General features: G+C 42.5%; 1 protein-coding gene across 1 annotated transcript in view; it reads right to left on the reverse strand.

Moving 5' to 3' along the window:
• The window catches only part of Plce1 (phospholipase C epsilon 1), a 263,328-nt gene that overhangs the window by 135,301 nt on the left and 109,917 nt on the right, over nt 1–18,110 (reverse strand). The window contains exon 3 of the mRNA XM_059258527.1: nt 6,861–7,177. Coding sequence (XP_059114510.1) covers nt 6,861–7,177 — 317 coding nt within the window. The remainder of the gene's footprint in view (nt 1–6,860; nt 7,178–18,110) is intronic.

Here is an 18,110-nt window from a genome sequence, read left to right on the forward strand (position 1 = left end):
TAACTTATTACCCTCTTTAAAGAGGAAGGATTCAGGACAGGGCTGTAGCTCAGTGGTAGAGTGTTTGCCTTGCATGCATAAGGCCCTAAATTCAATCTCTAAGACTGAAAATTGAGAGATTACATAGTTGGTTCCAGGTTAGATAACTAGGCAAGGTGAATTAATTCCAAGCAGCTAGTCTCCAAAGCTGTCCCCAAGTGACAATGTGCCATCCCTGGCCACTATGAAATGCTACTGTGAGTGAGATTTGCTATCAGCTAGCTCCAGTATAGATAACCACCAAACAGATAAGCCGCACAGCATGCTGGACCTCTGTGCTGTTATTGTCCACTGTAGTTTTTTGTTTTTAGATCGTGTCTTGGTACGTTGCTGGGACTGTTCTCAAACTCTTGGGCTCAAGTCTTTTCTCCTGTTTCAACCTCCTGAGTAGCTGGGATTACAGGTTTATCCTACCACACCCAGTCAACACTGCTCTTGGAGAGGACATGCTCTTGTCAAGGAGAAAATGAGTTTTCCAGTGAGCTGAAATTTTACTTCCTCAAGTGACTTTACCAGCCTCTTTGCCTACAAATGTATTCATTTGAAGAAGAGACTGTATACAGTAGCCCTGAACAGATGGTTTGTTCAGTTGCCTGCTTTTATAAAACAGGGAAAGACTTCGATGGGAAACATTTCTCAACACAGTTGGCTATATAATTCAGAAATAACCTCCCGAAACATTTCAAGTGAAGGCCCATACCTCACCATCACCCTATATTCTATATTCTGCCTTTTAGAGAAATTGTCTGTCCTCAGTGCCAACAAGGCAGACTTCCCAGTATCTGTATATGCTATAGTGATGGCTGCACTTAGGAAATACAGAAGGAACTGGGGAGCTGGGGGGATGTGGCACTGAGCTCAGACTGCTTTTCTCTAGAAACACGGTTGTTTATTATTATTATTATTATTATTATTATTATTATTATTTTGGTTTTTCAAGACAGAGTTTCTCTGTGTTGCCTTGGCTGTCCTAGAACTCACTCTGTAGACCAGGCTGATCTCGAACTCACAGTGATCTGCCTGCCTCTGCCTCCCAAGTGCTGAAATTAAAGGCGTGCACCACCACTACCAGCTAGAAACATGGCTTATTTTTCTTGTTTGTCTTTTCCCTAGGAATATGGCTGTGCCTATTCTTTACAGACAAGTTACCTTTGAACTGCCGAACTGATGCATTTCATGAAATATGCCAGGTGGAAGGGATAATCAAGAAGAGAGTGTTGCTCGGGGCCACCAAGTTTGTGTGTCTGAGAGAAGCAGGTTGATGAACGGCACAGTTAGCCACACGTGGGTAAAGATAGCCAGGGTACAGAGGCTTCTGGAGTGCCTTTGTTACTGAGGGCCTCAATGCAGGGCTTAGGGCCTGCCTTCACGCCAGCTGGTATAGAAGAGGAGCCCAGACAAGTGGTCTTGCCAAGAGCTACTCAATAAGCAAAAACTGCTGTTACGGGCCCCTGAAGCTGAATGTGACTCCCCAGCCAGAGATAACAACTATCTGTGACATGGAAGAGAACATGGCCATGGTGTGAGCAGAGACAGGCTGTGGAGTCCAAAAGTCCCTTTAGGAACAGATCCTGCAAACTGGTCATCACAGGTGAACAACACCTAAGGGCAGAGGCCATATTACAGGGCATTAGGTTTGGGGAGTAAAGACTCGGAACTGTGACCCTAGAAAGTTCCCCCCTTAGCCCATTCCACACCATGGACATGCTGCAAAAAGGAGCAAGGGGAAGTAAAAGGGGGACTTCAGTCTCTACTCACCTCTTCTCAGCTGCTCTTGATCTCTGTGGCAAAGGACGTTAGGAAAATAGCCCTGTCTCTTCTAGAAGAGGAAAATGGCTTGAAGATTTATTGTAAGGATAATAAAAACAAAGTAAGATCAAAGAGAATGTGGGCTAGCAGCAGAAACCGGGTGAAGGGAGAGAAAGAGGGTGAAAAGAATATAATTTGAGACTCTCCCAGAGAGAGGCTTCGTGTGTGGCCAGGAAGTGGGGCAGCTCATCCAAAGAGAGAGAGGGCACACTGGCTGCTGAGAGCTGAAGGTCAAGGCTATGGCCTGAGGGACGGGTTCAGTCTAAGAAGGTCCACAGAGATCTGTCTCTCAGATCAAACATGCAGGGCTGAATCCAGTATAGATTTGATGCCTATCTGCTTAAGGACCTCTCCCTCCCATGGGCTTCTGGGTATTCTGAAGGAGGAAGACAGGGTAAGGTGCCTGCCTAATGGGCACCTTAATCTCACAGAGCAGGGAAAAGGGCATGGGAAGAAATGCTGTCAGTGATTTATCTCCTGGCCTTCCTCATGTCAGCAAAACCTGTCCAGCTGTTTCATGGTTCTTTTCTGAGCTGCATTTTAGCCATACTTTCCTCAGAACAAACATTATGCAACATTACATCAGGAATTTTCTTCCCTTTCCCCTCATTACAGATAAGTCGGTATGTACAGAGTCGTTGGGATGTGGGAAATGTCTAGCTCATAAGTTCTGCTGGCATTCAAGAGTGAGCTACCTTGCTATGCCAGGAAGTATTGCTCGGGACAGAAAATGTTTGGTGGATTGTCTTCCTGTCTCAATGTCCCTCCTGTCCCACAATTCCCCCAGGCCCCAGTATTGTCTATCGCTCAAGGCCTAGCCCCAGACTCCAGAGCTCAGCAGTGGGGCCTTCAATCTCCCACCTCAGCGCCTCCACCCATGCTGTCTGCAGCACTTAAGCTGCATGCACTTGCTGCCTTTTTTGGTAGTTATTTGTCTGCCCCTGGTAGCTTCTGTCAGCTTCAGACTCTTATTTACTTTCCTCAGAGCATATCCACCAAGCGGCCTGTTCCTGAGACGTGCTGAATAAATGGGCCAGGATGACTGACTGCACCAATAAACATGTCTGCCTCTCCTGGGGACGAGTACACTGCAATGGTTGGCGTTCTCTTTCTTCTCTTTAGCGTCCTGCAATGTGCTAAGGAATATATTTGCTACTCTTAAGAGAAGTGCTTCTAATTTTGTTAAGTTCCATGGTGAGATATTGCTCATTTCTTATTTTAAAATGTATGTTTGGCCTATCATTGTGGGGAAAGGAGAGAAGGCAAAGGCCCAGTAGGCATGCAGAAATCATATCTTGCATAAATGTATGAAATGAATAGGGCACTGGTGGCAGAAGTCGAGTAAATAGAATATAGATTAAAAAAATAGAAATAGAAATAAAAAAGGATAAATGCTCAAGAGACTTAAAGAAAAACATGGAAAGAGATTAGGCTAATTAAATTCTGAATCAGAACTTCCAGCTTTATTAGGAAGTTGGCTTCATAATTTAAAAAGCAGAAAGGCAGTAAGAAAAGACAGACTGAAGACAAACCCAGGGTCTGATAGCCACTTAGCTACTGTGTGACCTTGGACAAGTGACTCAGCCTTTCTGAGTTGTTTTAAAATTTACTTTAAAATTGTTTTAAATTTACCAAAAAGCTGTAGAAATAGTACAGAGTTTCCACATATTCTTCACCCACCTTCCCGGGATGCTAATATTGTTCACAACCATAGCACAAGTAAGAAAACCAGGACACAAACAATACAGTAATTAATTCATCTGTACAGTTGACTTATTGTTGAATTACAGCTGAATATCAAAAACACCTTATTGACATTTTACTACTTTCCCATCACTGTCCTTTCCTTTCCAACATCATATTCACTAGAATTTGACGCTACACGTACTAGTCAAGTCTCCTCTCCAATGCTGAGAGCCCTTCAGGTTTTTCACCCTTCATGACCTTGACAGGTTCTAGAGCATTGCCTGTCCCTCAACTCGGCTATACTTGACATTTTCCCATTACTAGATTCAGGTTTGCCTCTGTGGCAAGAACACACAGAGGGGACATCACACCTCTTTAGGCAGGATAAGTAAGGGCACAATTGGATATGTATCACTACTGGTCAAGGAACCTTGAGACAGTATCTGTGGTTGGGTTTCTGCACTGTTCTATTCTTCCATGTGATTAGCAAGGATCTTGTGGAAAGTTGCTTAGGGGTCCTGCATATACCTCATCTCTCATTCCCTTTCTTTCTTTTTTTTTTTTTTTTTTTGGTTTTTTGAGACAGGGTTTCTCTGTGTAGGTTTGCGCCTTGCCTGGAACTCACTTGGTAGCCCAGGCTGGCCTCGAACTCACAGAGATCCTCCTGGCTCTGCCTCCCGAGTGCTGGGATTAAAGGCATGCGCCACCACTGCCCGGTTCATCCCCTTTCTTTTGGCTAAATAACTTTGAAATGCATCAGCAGTTCTACACACAACGTTGATGGCTGTTGTGTTCTCATGGGGACTCCCAATTGCCTCAATACCAACAGTATTTGTTTCACTGGCTAAGCTTCACTTTCTTCATTTGCAAGTCAAGGATCATGACAGCTGGAAAAGGATGAAGTGGGGTTAAAATATGTGAAAATATCCAGTCCAGAGAGCACCTACTAAACAGGTGAGCTTTCCTTTCTTTTTTTGTGTTGTGTATGTACATAGTCATGTGTATGCAGACGTGTGTCAGCACGTGTGTGTATATGTGTGTGCATGCACGTGTGCAAAGATAGAGGCCAGAGGCCAGTGTCCACTTCAATTTCTCTACCTTTTTTTTTTTTGGAGTCAGGGTAATCTCATTGAATCTGGAACTCATCAGTTCAGCTAGGCTGACTGGCAATGACCTCTAGGACCCACCTCTCTCCCACCGCCACGCCCCCCCTTAATGTCCTTTCATTTCACTGTGGAAAGCCACACTAATTTTGAGGCAGTCCATTGTAAGTATGTGAAAGTCACTCTTGTATCATTCTTTTTGAATGTTCCACAGCCTTTCCACCTGTTAATATAGAGCAACAGTATGAGCTATACTCAGACTGGCTGGTGGAAATCCCTTTGAATCTGCCTTTGATCACTGCTCAGTCTGACGTCTTAATTAGTTTGCCCATGATTTGTATGAAAATAGATGCTTGAGAATACTTGAAAACACTCTATTCTCATAAGTAGTTGAAGTGTTTTCCCAGAAATCTTGTTTACGTTCTGCAGTTGTCTCTGAACTATTTTCAGAGATAGTCTACAGCATACCTCACCCCAGATGTGGGTGCCCCATCTCTGGCCCTGCTCTGAGCTGGCGAATCACTGCTTCATCACTGACTCCCAAGGCTGTGGCAGTGATGGAAAAGGTCCAAGTTAGATTTAAAATTAGATTTTAAAACTTCTGGCAATTCACTTTTAAGTTAAGGTCTATTTTTTTTAAAAAAAGACAAGAATAGGATCTTACAGATGCGAGAATAAACAGAGCTGGAAATTTGAAATAAGCTGTGAAACAGTAAAATCACTCCATTTACAGGAACTTTCATTTTCCCGACCATTTTTATCAGTGAGAAAAATCAAGAACACCAGGAGATTTATTTAAAAGAAAGGAAAAAAAAACCCAACTCTGGGTTGGTGTGGTTTCCAAGCTTCCCTGTGGATGCCCAGTGATTCCATTTTAGTTTATGACGGGACAGAAAATGCAGCTATAGCAAGTGTCACTCTCGATGCAGGTGACAGGCAGGATACTGTAGAGGTAAAAGCCCAGAATATATGGGTTTGGATCTCACAGCAGCCACCCATCCTTGGTCATCTGAGTCGGCGACTGTCCCTACACCCTGGTTTCCCTGTTGGTAGGATGGGAAAGCTGTTCCCCCCACGTTGCTGCGAAGAGATTGTAAGTGATGCTTGTAAAATGGTCATCATGAGGCTGCCATGCCTGTGGACACAGGCTTCTCTCTGAGGAATGGGCTTTGGGGACATGCCTGGACATGGAGCCAGTTGGGTTCAGCCTCTAACACTTTCTTTACCCAGGGCTTCATCCTGGTCAATAGTATTACCAACACTGGCAGCATCTTTTCTGGAAAGCTATGGGGGCTGCACACCGAGGCCAAGAATTAGGAAGGGCCCTTGTAAAGGCTGACTGACCCTCTGTCAACTAGAGATACACATGACCCACAATGAGAGTCCTCTTAGCGTTAGGTGGTGCTTACTAGGGACCCAAATCAGAAACTGTGCTGTTTGTGGAATTCAACCAACCAAGGACACACAATAGCCATATGAAAAAGTTGTAACTTAATAATTGGGGCAAAAGAAATTAAAACTATAAGTAGAAAAGAAAAAGAAAACTATGACTGTGGGGCACATTATATATAGAGAAGGGTCCTTTAAGACCAAGACCTGCATCAACTTCCTGCCACTTCCTCTTTGACCTAAGCCATAGGGATGCCAGCCACTGGCTCCCCACCCCTGCCCCATCCCTGGATGCCATACAGAAGTTCTGTCTTCGGTGTTCCCAGACTCCAGTCACACTTGTGCTCTTTAGCACTGGCTTCTGGCATGTTCTCTGAGGCTTTAAGGTGACTTTCTGGGGTTGAGGATTTTGATAGGATGCAGAGAAGGGAGGAGAGTGATTCATACCCCTCAGTAGCTACCTCCATGCTTCCTTCTATGAGGAATCCCAGGCACTGATCTTTTAAGTTTCTGAGGAGAAGTGATATGGCCAGGCTTCATGCTGTCAAAGCTCACAATTAAGACACAGGCCTTAAAAACACTGCTAGGAATGGTGGACGGAGTCTAGGGGTTAAGATGTTTGTAGACTCCGTCAGAGTTGCAGGCAGCTAGGGTGAAGTGAGAAGGAAGAAGACAGTGTGGTGCCAATCTCAGGGCCTGGGAAGAAAGTTGGCCATCATGGAATCGGCAAGACAGATACGTAGAAGAGTTATCAAAGACAGAGCCCAGATGAGAAATATGCTTAAGAATCATGGATGTTGGCTCCAATACAGAAATGTCTGAGGGGTTCCTTACCTCATTAAATCTCATCACAAGGTCTTCAAGGGCATTGTGCTCTCCGTTCTGAGAAGTGAGGATTGATGCTGAGATGGATGCTTTGAGACGGGGCAGGGAACTCTGGCATTCAGGGGAACTCAAGTCCCGGGTTAAGAAACAAAGGTAGTCCATGGGCAGGACCCTTCGGTAAATGTTCTGCTCCTGTTCTGTCAAGATGCTGGCCACTTCCTCTGGGAACTGAATGAGGGGCTGGAGATCAATCAGCTCCTTGCTGATCCCAGCTGAACTTGAAGGAACGGTATTGGAATTGGCCATAGAGGTGCCGGGTTGGCGTTCTGGGGGGAAAAAAAAGCAACGAACTTATGGTTATACTAAGGCTGAGATCATTATCACAAAGCCAGTCAAAACCCTGGAGATTTCTCAGTCAAATCATTTGCTTAGTGAGTAGCTCTACACTGTAATGCTTGCTATAGAAACCTTTCTTACATCTGTCTTCCTGAATCCATGGGAGGTGGAGGCAGGGGCTTATCTTCCTTTAGTAGCAGCATTAATTTAACACATTGCTATCCAACAAGGTCACTATGAAACTTTATAGATCATCATCTTCTTTATCTTCCTTGGTTAGTCATCAGAGTCAAGATAAATAAGGTGGAGTGTGGGCACAGCCAGATGAATCTGAAGACAGAAGAAGGCTGCATGTGTATGTGTGTATTTGTTATAAACATGTAGACTAGGTACTCAACCCTTTACACACACAGCTCCAAAGCATAATGGTATAGTCTACCATCCCCACATCTTCAAAAACTGTATCACTGAGATTCACTTGAGAGTTTGCAAGAACAGAACCAACTATAAAGGTAAGAAAGAAACGGGGCCGGGTGGTGGTGGCACACGCCTTTAATCCCAGCACTCGGGAGGCAGAGCCAGGCCGATCTCTGTGAGTTCGAGGCCAGCCTGGGCTACCAAGTGAGTTCCAGGAAAAGGCACAAAGCTACACAGAGAAACCCTGTCTCAAAAAACCAAAAAAAAAAAAAGAAACGGGTTATAAGGGGATACATTCAAATAAATAATCTTACTTTATATTACACTGGAAACAAGAAAGTGGCAGAAGAATTCAGGACAGGGAGTGATGGATAAAACAGACAAGTATCAAAGGCAGGGGTGTCTAGGTTCAAAACAATCCCTTTAATTAGCACTGACATACACACTTTCTATTTACTTTGATACCTGCCTACTCTAATTCTTAGCTACCTGCCCAAATTAATTCACCCATTCATCTACTGAGCCATTTACCATTTTACTGAGGATGATCCTGAACTTCTCATCTTCCTGCCTATGCCTCTTAAATGCTGTAATTATACCTGTCTATGTAGTACTGGAGCTCAGACCCAGAACCTTGTGTATGCTCAGCACGCATTCTACTAAATGAGCAATATCCCCAGCCCTGAGAGATCATCCAGTTTTGTGGTTATGTAAGTTTAGGGAAGGTTAAAATATTCATGTCACACATTTTTTTCCCAGAGATACTTCAGACACACGGTACATTGCTACAGGCTCTGCAGGGCCCATTTGCATTATCTTTGTTTGCCCAGTACTGCCCCCTTTTCATCCACTATCTACTGCATCATTCTGTATGACTAGCATCCTTGGAGCCTCTTTTGGAAACACTGCTATGGGACCCAAACTGTCCATGATCTCCATCCTGTGCATGTCTTCCCTCCTGGCCTTCTTCTTTATATTCTCACACTGCTGCAGGAGGGATCCTATGCTCTGCATCCAGAACCATTCCTGCCTCCTGTTACAACACGTCTAAGTGGTCCTTGTTAAAATAAAGCCCACCTGTCTTCATCATTGATGACACCATACTACTAGACTCCCATCTACAGTCAAGCCAGGATTCTGGACATCCATCAGTCACAGAAAGAATCCCATAACATTCAGACTTCAGTGTTCTTTAACCCTTCTTAAATCTCTCCTGCAGAGAGATCTTTGTAAATATCACTACAAATACCTCTACCTCTGAATCACTGAGCATGGTAGACTTCATCTGTAATTCCAGGACTGGAGAAAGTGAGGCAAGAGGATCATTAGTTCAAAGCCAGCCTAGAGGAGATAGCAAGTTTCAGGCCAGCTAGGGCTTCACAGTGAGTAGTGGTACCTCATCTCAAAAAAACAAGAATAAAAATCATTATGATTTCAGTGACTTTGCCCTCCACTGATACAAAGCTAGATGGTTCTAAATACATGCCTGGTAAAAATTTCTGTTTTGTCTTCCCTATAAATTCTATCATATCCACATGACCATATCTGTTTAATTCTAAAAGTCAGATAGGTGAGTGAGGGGTTCACTTTATACTTTATCTGTCTCCTTGAACAAATCACCAAAAACCTACAGTAGCAAAAAGTGGGGACCACCACTTGGCTCTTCTAAGCTCAGATGTTACAAAGTCTAACATGGATTTCAGAATCCAGCCACTGTGGGCTCATAGTTCAATTCTTTGACTAGATTGGAAAAGGACTAGATTTCCTGAAAATTGAGTCACAATAAAGCCAGATGCCAGGGACAGTTTTTGGGTCCAGATATTTTATGTACAGTGGAGTTAGTCACATACGGGAATTTTTCCTAGAAGCACCCAACTGGAAAACATGATTTCAAAATAAAGTACTCTATGGAGGAAATAAAATACCAATAAATCTTATGAAATAACAACTTGTATAATAGAAGAGATGATGAAACAAAATATATAAATAAGAGTAAAGATGATATATTTGAGACAACAATATATTTTGAGATATGAATCACTGTTACAATGATGAATCTAGTAATAAATGGCAATAGATTAGAATAAAACAGTAAAAAAAAAAGAAAAAAGGAATATAATCAGAGAATCTATGATAAATCTAATGGTCTCATGACATCACACCCAAAGGTAACACAAATCAAGGCTGCAAGGCTTGAAACATATTTAGGCTTTGGCATGGGTTTTTTGAAAGCACGATTCCTGGGGGATTTTATGTATTCACAACAAGCTAACACCATACAAGTATCCTCGGGACATAAGTTTGTATCCATTAGTTTCCATGCTTTGAACAGATATTATATTCGCTCTTCTCTCATCCTTGCTGCCCCCCCCCCCGCTATTCACCTTCTGCCTCACATGCCACACTGCCCCAGCCTCATCAGTATATCAGTCCTGCCTCCCTCTGTACAACCTGATGGTGCCCTAGTGACCTGCAGCTCACGACTCCTAAGCTTTCCCACTCATCTGTGTGCCCACTGGGATCTGTAGATCTTCGCTTGCAAAAACATTTTTAGAAAGTTTCTGGTGAATAAAATTATCTACCTCAGCTATGTGTGGCACCTCATGCCTATAATAATCATAGCTTTGGGGGAGTGGAAACAGGATGATCCACAGTTCAAGGCCAGCCTGAACTACTGGTCTCTTGCTCAAAAACCAAACCCAAGCCCCAAATTATCTACCTCATTTTCAGTCATTGCTCTCAGCCACACGTCTTCTGTAATGCTCACTCTACAGCTGACTATAGATACTATCACAGGCCACACCTGGGCACCATGAGACAAAGTAATTTCAAAGTGTGACTCTCTGCTCAATAAAAGCTTTCTATACTAAGTGCTTTCTATGGATTAATTCAGGAGATTTAAATTTTTTTTTTTTTTTTTTTTGGTTTTTCGAGACAGGGTTTCTCTGTGTAGCTTTGCGCCTTTCCTGGGACTCACTTGGTAGCCCAGGCTGGCCTCGAACTCACAGAGATCCGCCTGGCTCTGCCTCCCGAGTGCTGGGATTAAAGGCGTGCACCACCACCGCCCGGCTTGAGATTTAAATTTTAATTAATTAATTTATTTATTATATATGTATGTGGGTGTGAGTGTGCCGTACCACACATGTGGATGCCAGAGGGCAACCTGCAGGAGTCAGTTCTCTCCTTCCACCACGTGAGTTCCCGGGATTGAACTCAGGTCGTCAGGCTGGGTGTCAAGTACCTTTACCTGCCAAGTCACGTCACCATCTCCCAGGAGATTCAGTATTAGCATCCAGATTTGACTCACAAGCGCTGTACCTCATATAAGGTTGCTGTGGGATGTTCTGTATGTTAAATATGTTGCTCTGATTGGTTAATAAATAAAACACTGATTCGCCAGTAGCCAGGCAGGAAGTATAGGCGGGACAAGCAGAGAGGAGAATGCTGGGAGGTGGAAGGCTGAGGCAGAGAGACACTGCCAGCTCCACCATGACAAGCGAGATGTAAGGTACCGGTAAGCCACGAACCACGTGGCAACTTATAGACTAATAGAAATGGGTTAATTTAAGATATAAGGACTAGATAACAAGAAGCCTGCCACAGCCATGCAGTTTGTAAGCAATATAAGTCTCTCTGTGTTTACTTGGTTGGGTCTGAGCAGCTGTGGGACTGGCGGGTGAGAGAGATTTGTCCTGACTGTGGGCCAGGCAGGAAAATTCTAGCTACATAAGGTGACATAAGTAGTAAGTCAGAGCTGTCACTGAACAGGGTCTATATGACTCCAAACTCCACGTCCTTTTACTCAGCATGCTGTCACCTTGACATCCCAGGTTATAGATGCATTTCAAGATTTTGTGGTTAGTGTAAACTACTTCGTTTGCCTCATTACTTGGAGAGATCAAATAAAATGACCTCTTTTGACTTTAAAGATGAGGGTGTGGCCCAGAAGGTAGACAGTTCTCTTCCTTGGTCAGCCTGAAATCAACATATGGCAGCACACAGAAGAAATTCAAGTGGGCCCTTTCTGGGTTCATAGGAATGCCCCATGTTTAAAATCAGATCTGTCTAAAGGATCTATACTGGATTTATACAAAGCATGATTTCTAGGTTAACAATTTACAGGAAATACCGGGTTAAAACAAAGGCAGAGAGGCTCTTTTTTATTATTAAACTGTTTTTTTAGATGTATTCATCTAATTTTGTGTGAATGAGTGTTTTGTCTCCACGTATGTGTGTACCGTGTGTATGCTTGGTGCTCGAGGAGGTCAGAGCCCAGCATTGGATCCCCTGGTACTGGAGTTACATTTGGTTATGAACTGCCACATGGGTACTGGGAACGGAACTCAGGTCCTCTGCAAGAACAAGAGGAGCTAGCTGAGCCATCTCTCCAGCCCAAGAGGCTCTTGTCTTAACTGCAGGGCTTCTCAAAGCCTTGAAGAATTCCCACGGGGAATGTGATGATGTGCTATTACACAGCAGCCATGCGATGTGCTGTTATTACACAGCAGCCATGTGAAGTGCTGTTATTACACAGCAGCCATGTGAAGTGCTGTTATTACACAGCAGCCATGTGAAGTGCTGTTATTACACAGCAGCCGTGCGATGTGCTGTTATTACACAGCAGCCATGTGAAGTGCTGTTATTACACAGCAGCAGATGTGCTGTTATTACACAGCAGCCATGCGATGTGCTGTTATTACACAGCAGCCATGCGATGTGCTGTTATTACACAGTAGCCATGTGAAGTGCTGTTATTACACAGCAGCCATGTGAAGTGCTGTTATTACACAGCAGCCATGTGATGTGCTGTTATTACACAGCAGCCATGTGAAGTGCTGTTATTACACAGCAGCCGTGCGATGTGCTGTTATTACACAGCAGCCATGTGAAGTGCTGTTATCACACAGCAGCCCTCTTCAGCCTTGCTGTCTGTCTTTGTGTCATTTACAGCGGGATCAGTGGCTCTTCACAGTGTCTCTCACTACCCTCGGCTATCTGCAATGGGTCTGCTGAGACCTTCGGACTTTGTGAAGTTTATGGTTCCAAGAACTTCTGCCGTGTTTCTGGGAATCTGTGGAGAGATGGAAGGGCAAGAACGGCTGCGCCCGCTCAGGAAACAGTAGCTTATCCCCCATGACTGAAACCTATTTTAAGCAGATTTTAAGGGTATCACTGTAGCAAACGAGGAAGCACCAGAATATGGGGTGCTCACAAATAAACAAACACACATGCATTTAGATATCTGGGGGTCATCATCTGTCTCAGTAGCACCTTGCCTGGGGAATGGGAAGCACAGGTCAAGCCTTTCTCTTGTGAGATGTTACTCTGAAAAGCCAGAGCATCCTCAGGAAGTCCTCCTCTCTCTCCTGCCTCTCTGGTGATCACCAGCCTCTGACTTTATCTACTAGGACCATTCCCAGGGGCCGTCTACAATCACCTGAATCACCCAGGTAGGCCTAGGGGATAAACTTCTAAATTTATGAGTGGTTTCCATGAATCTATCCAGCTAGCACCTTTTGGAAATTTCCTACCCTGTAGGGGATTGCGTTACAAAAAAACAAAAACAAAAAACAAAAAACCAATGGCTTGTTCAGTGCACAATCCCACCCAAGTGCCTTGAGCTAAGGTATAACAACCATGGCCACTTCCACTTCTCATTTTGGTTGTTGTTTCTTAACAAAAGTGAAATCATTTGTTTTTTCCTGCTATGCTTCATATGATCATCTAGAGTTCCAAAGTAATCTTATCATACTGTGAGGGAGGTATGGTGGTTTGAATAGGTATGGCCCCCACAGACTCATGTGATTGAATACTTGGTCCACAGGGAGTGGCATTATAGGAGGTGTGGCCTTGTTGGAGGAAGTGTGTCACTGTGGAGGTGGACGTTGAGGCCTTATATGCTCAAGCTACACCCAGTGTGGTACACAGTTCACTTCCTGTTGCCTGTGGATCAAGATGTAGAACTCTCAGCTCCTTCTCCTGATATGTCTGCCTGCATGCCACCATACCTCTTGTCATGATGATAATGGGCTAAACCTCTGAAACTGTAAGCCAGAACCAATTAAATGTTTTTCTTTATAAGAGTTGCTGTGGTCATGGTGTCTCTTCACAGAAATAGAAACCCTAACTAAGACAGGAACCAATACTCACATCACAGGTGGGCATTGCTAGTCTTATTTGTATATTGTATATAGCTAGAGCTAAATTGTTGTGCAAAAGGCCCAAGAATCTAGCTTATCAGCAGTCAGCAAAAAAGGGGGAGGGAATCTGAAGATTCTTGCTTCTGGCAGAGCACTCTGCCTCCCTACACCAAAATGCAGCTATCATGTATGTGTTCAGTGTTCAGAGGCCAACCCTCAGGTCGAGCATGCTGTACCTCTGAATGGATGTAAGAAAAACTATGCCAAAATTTGTCTGTTCATTTACCGAGTGCCTACTGTGTTCCAATCTTTGTTTCTAGGTACTCTGATGTTGAGATTTAGTGAACAAGAAAAGATCACTGCTCATACAGAACATCTTAAGAAAGGATATGGACAAACACAGTGAAACACATCAGAAGGTGATAAAAATGTAATGGTGAAAATCAGAAGGCAGCTTCGGAGTGTGGGTAGGGAAGGTGTAGTGTTACAGAGTATGTACTAAGCAAAATGGTAGCACTTTCTACAAAAGTCATTGAAACATAGCCACTCAGGATACTCCTGGCTTGGTCATCTGTTGGAAGCACAGAGGTCCTTTGCACACACAGGTCAACACACACAGGAATGTTAAGCATGCAGCATTGGCCTCTCAAAGGAAAGGATGTAAAACCTGTTTTTCCACCCAGAAAGCTGGGAATTAGAAGTGATGAATAGCCTGGTGATTGGTGTTATCTGTAGGGCCAGGCCATATTAAAGCTCTCACAACCAGGACCAGAGGTGGCTAGTAGGCTAAGTGACCGTTACATTATCTGCATAGCCAGGGGCTCCCCCTAAGCTTCCACAACCAGCACCAGAGATGGCTAATAGCCCAGATGACCTCAACACTATCTGAATGTATTACCACACCAGATCCTTCCCTAGGTCCTTAAGCTAATATGTAACCTATCTTTAGAACCCATCTTCCTGAAAGAAGGTGTACTTTGAGTTGAGTTTTGATGTAATTATGCCTCTTTGTGCACTGGAGTTTGTACTATACCAGGAAACTTTCCCCCAAATTATACTGTGTTTAAATATGCTGGAAGTAAGCTGCCTGGCATCAGACTCCCAAAGTCTGATTTGGCTTGATAAATTCAAGCTGACTAAATTTTCATTCTCACCTCTTTCTGGTTCATTTTTCTGCCTGTCATGACATTTCCAGGGACCCCCACAGTCATTGCAAATAATAGCCACTCATTCTAGCCCTTGCTTTCCAAATCTTACTGTTGGGGATCTCTAGCTTGTGGAGGGGAAAACTGAGGAGGCTCATCCACACTCCACTCCTCCCTCTCCAGACACTGCCCTCAGAAAGCCCGCCAAGGGTCAGCCCCTCTCCCTGGGGCTGCTCAAGACCATGCCTACAGGCTATTTAAGACCTGGTCACCAGACCTGCCATGTGCTCTCTCTCTCTCCCACCTTCCTGAGAGTCACCTGGGAGTTTCTTTGCTCTGTTCAGATTAAACCTGGATTTATTAATTTGGCCTGATCTGACTTATTACATTGGCAGCATTACTCACTATTGGGGGATTTAAACTTTCACTTACTATCTTTTGCATTACATGAAATACTTTATTCTCACAGAGAACATGTAATGGATATGATAATCTCCATGCCTTAGACCATGGAACAGAGATGAGAAATGTGAAGCAATTTTCCTAAAGGTAACAGTGCTCCGAAGAGGGGGAGTTAGAATTTTTAACCTTGTTCTGACTCAAAATATGGCCAGTTTTTCACTTTATGGGATCTGAATTTAGAAGGTTCTCTCTCTAATTTCCAACTATAACTTCAAAAACACCAGCTTACAACCCAGGAGAACCTGTGTATGGCTTTCATTCCCATTCTGCAGACAGTGAGGAGCTATGCACAGCTTGGAAGACACAATAAGATCATAAGAATACACCTTTAGCCATTCTAATTCTAGTATTTTATCCAACAGAGATTCTTGCAAAAATATAGACTGAGGTAAATTAATCTGTATTGAATTGAAATTTTTTTCATGAGTTTATGTGAAAAAAGTAAACAGAAAACAATAAAAATGTCGCCATTGAAGGGCGGGGAGGTTTTTAAGAGTAGGCCTATGATTTCATAACTGTCCCATACACACAGTTCTGTTTTTGCTTGGTTTTTAAATAATATATAAATAAGAGTATTTTAAAAACACATTAAAAAGGTTTCTGGAAAATTTATCCAGAGGACAAAACTCCAATATTCTTATCACCAAAAACTGGCTCAGTTTTGGGGGTGTTCATATTTTTTCCCAATAAATATTGCTGGGGATGGAGAGATGGCTCAGCAGTTAAGAGCACTTGTTACTCTTCCAGAGAACCTAGGCTCAGTTCCCAGCTCCCACATGACAGCTGATAACAGTCTGTAACTCCAGTGCCAGGGGATCCAGAGTCCTCTTCTGACCTTCCCAGGCACCAGGCACACACGGTATATAGACATACAGGCTGGCAGAACACTCAGACATTAAACGAGTGACTAAATATTACTTTTCAAACGTAGTTTACTTAGGCAAGAAAGCAGGAAAAACCTCTTGTATAGACTGTTTTCCTTTGAAAAACTTTGAGTGAATTTTGTAAACAGTTACTTTATTTTAAAAAGCTAAACTTCAGATTCTCAACTGTACATCTCTAATGGCACACTTCCAATTATATAAAATAAGACACAGAGAGAAGGACATTGATTTCCTTTTAGAAAAGACACAAAATGGGCTTAAAAACACTAACTCTCAGACAGAGCTGAAAATTGCTTCGATGGGAAGTGGCAGACTTAGAAAAGGTTAGTAAATTGGTGTGAGTTTCCCCCTTTGTTTTCTGTTATTGGTTTTAGAGTAACAAAATCAATCTAACAGTGAAGGTGTCTGGCTTGTTCGCAGCCTCCCCTAACAAAGATGAGTGCATGAAGCCAGTGAAGCGTCATTATTTCTAATTCACCCCTTAAAAGGAATTGCTAGATGGAGAGTTAAAAGATGGTTAGATAAAACTATCCACTAGACTGAAAACCCCCAGAGAAAACTATAGGACAGCATTCCCATCAAGGGAACACATCGTTGTCCTTGTTTTCCAAAGAAATGCATTGTACAGAAAATACAAAGACAAATAGAAACAGAATTAAAATGGCCAATATTTCACCCACTCAAATTTCTACTGATATTTTTGTTTGTGATTTCATTCTTTTCAGATATATGTATATATACATGCATACTTATATACATATACACATACAATTTGCAAAATTAAAATATGAAAACACGTAATTTTTTTCTAACAAAAAAACCCATACAATACATAATTCTTTGACCCTAACATAATCCTATGTTTAATTTTAAAAGGCTTTTTTAAAAGTCCGTGCTGTATATTATAAGTAACATTGTGATAAGCTATTTGCTTGGGTTTATTATATTACATGTCACCGTAAAAGAGGAAACAAACACCTATATTGAGAACTTGCCTGTTCTAAGATTGCTTTAGTGGGTTACATCATACTATCTACACATGACCTCCTGCCATCCGCTAACACAGTAGATTCACTTCTCTTTTCCAGTCTGGATTCCTTATATTCTTATGTAGCTTCATATTCTTGTGGAGTTTCCTGTACGGAACCTCCAGTACAACATTAGAGCGGGAATCTCTGCTTGGTTACTTTACATCGTTACGCATAGAGTTAGCTGAGGATTTCACACAGATGCACTTCATTAGCTTGAAGAAGCTTCTTTGTATTTTTATATTTTTTTTTTCAGGAAAGGATGTTGGAGTTTGTAAGATTCATCTTTGGTGCCTATTTAAATGACTGTGTGGGTTTTATCTGTTATTTTATTAGTAACTATACTAACTGGATTAGATTTCATGCTCAAATCTACATTCGCTTTGATATGATAAAACAACATGTTTAATTTCAATCCGAGAAGAATTTTTATTGTCTATTTGCATTTTTGGCTCTAACTCAGCCCTGATGTTAGACAAGAAAAAAAAAAGCAGAATGAGATCTAACTGTAATCATGACTTCAAATCACAATCTGGTATTTTTTAAAATTATGATTTTTGAAAAAGAAACACATGTCTTTTTATTAATGCAAAATACAAACTCATTATCATCATTGTGATTATATTTACATTTTCCACCTGTCACAGTGAGTATCAGTTAAAATAGCTCTACAGAGTAAAAAGTTAACCATGAGGATCATTTCTGACTTAGAACATATTGTTGTAGAAATGGTCTGTACCAAACTTCAGATAGGTCAAAGTCACTTAATGAGAAAAATGCATATGGTCCTAGAGACTTTGTTTTCCCCTAGAAGGCAGCAATAATGGTGCTGATAATGTACCCCTTA

The sequence above is a fragment of the Peromyscus eremicus genome, chromosome 1 (genome assembly GCF_949786415.1).
Source record: "Peromyscus eremicus chromosome 1, PerEre_H2_v1, whole genome shotgun sequence".
NCBI classification, from domain to species: Eukaryota; Metazoa; Chordata; class Mammalia; order Rodentia; family Cricetidae; genus Peromyscus; species Peromyscus eremicus.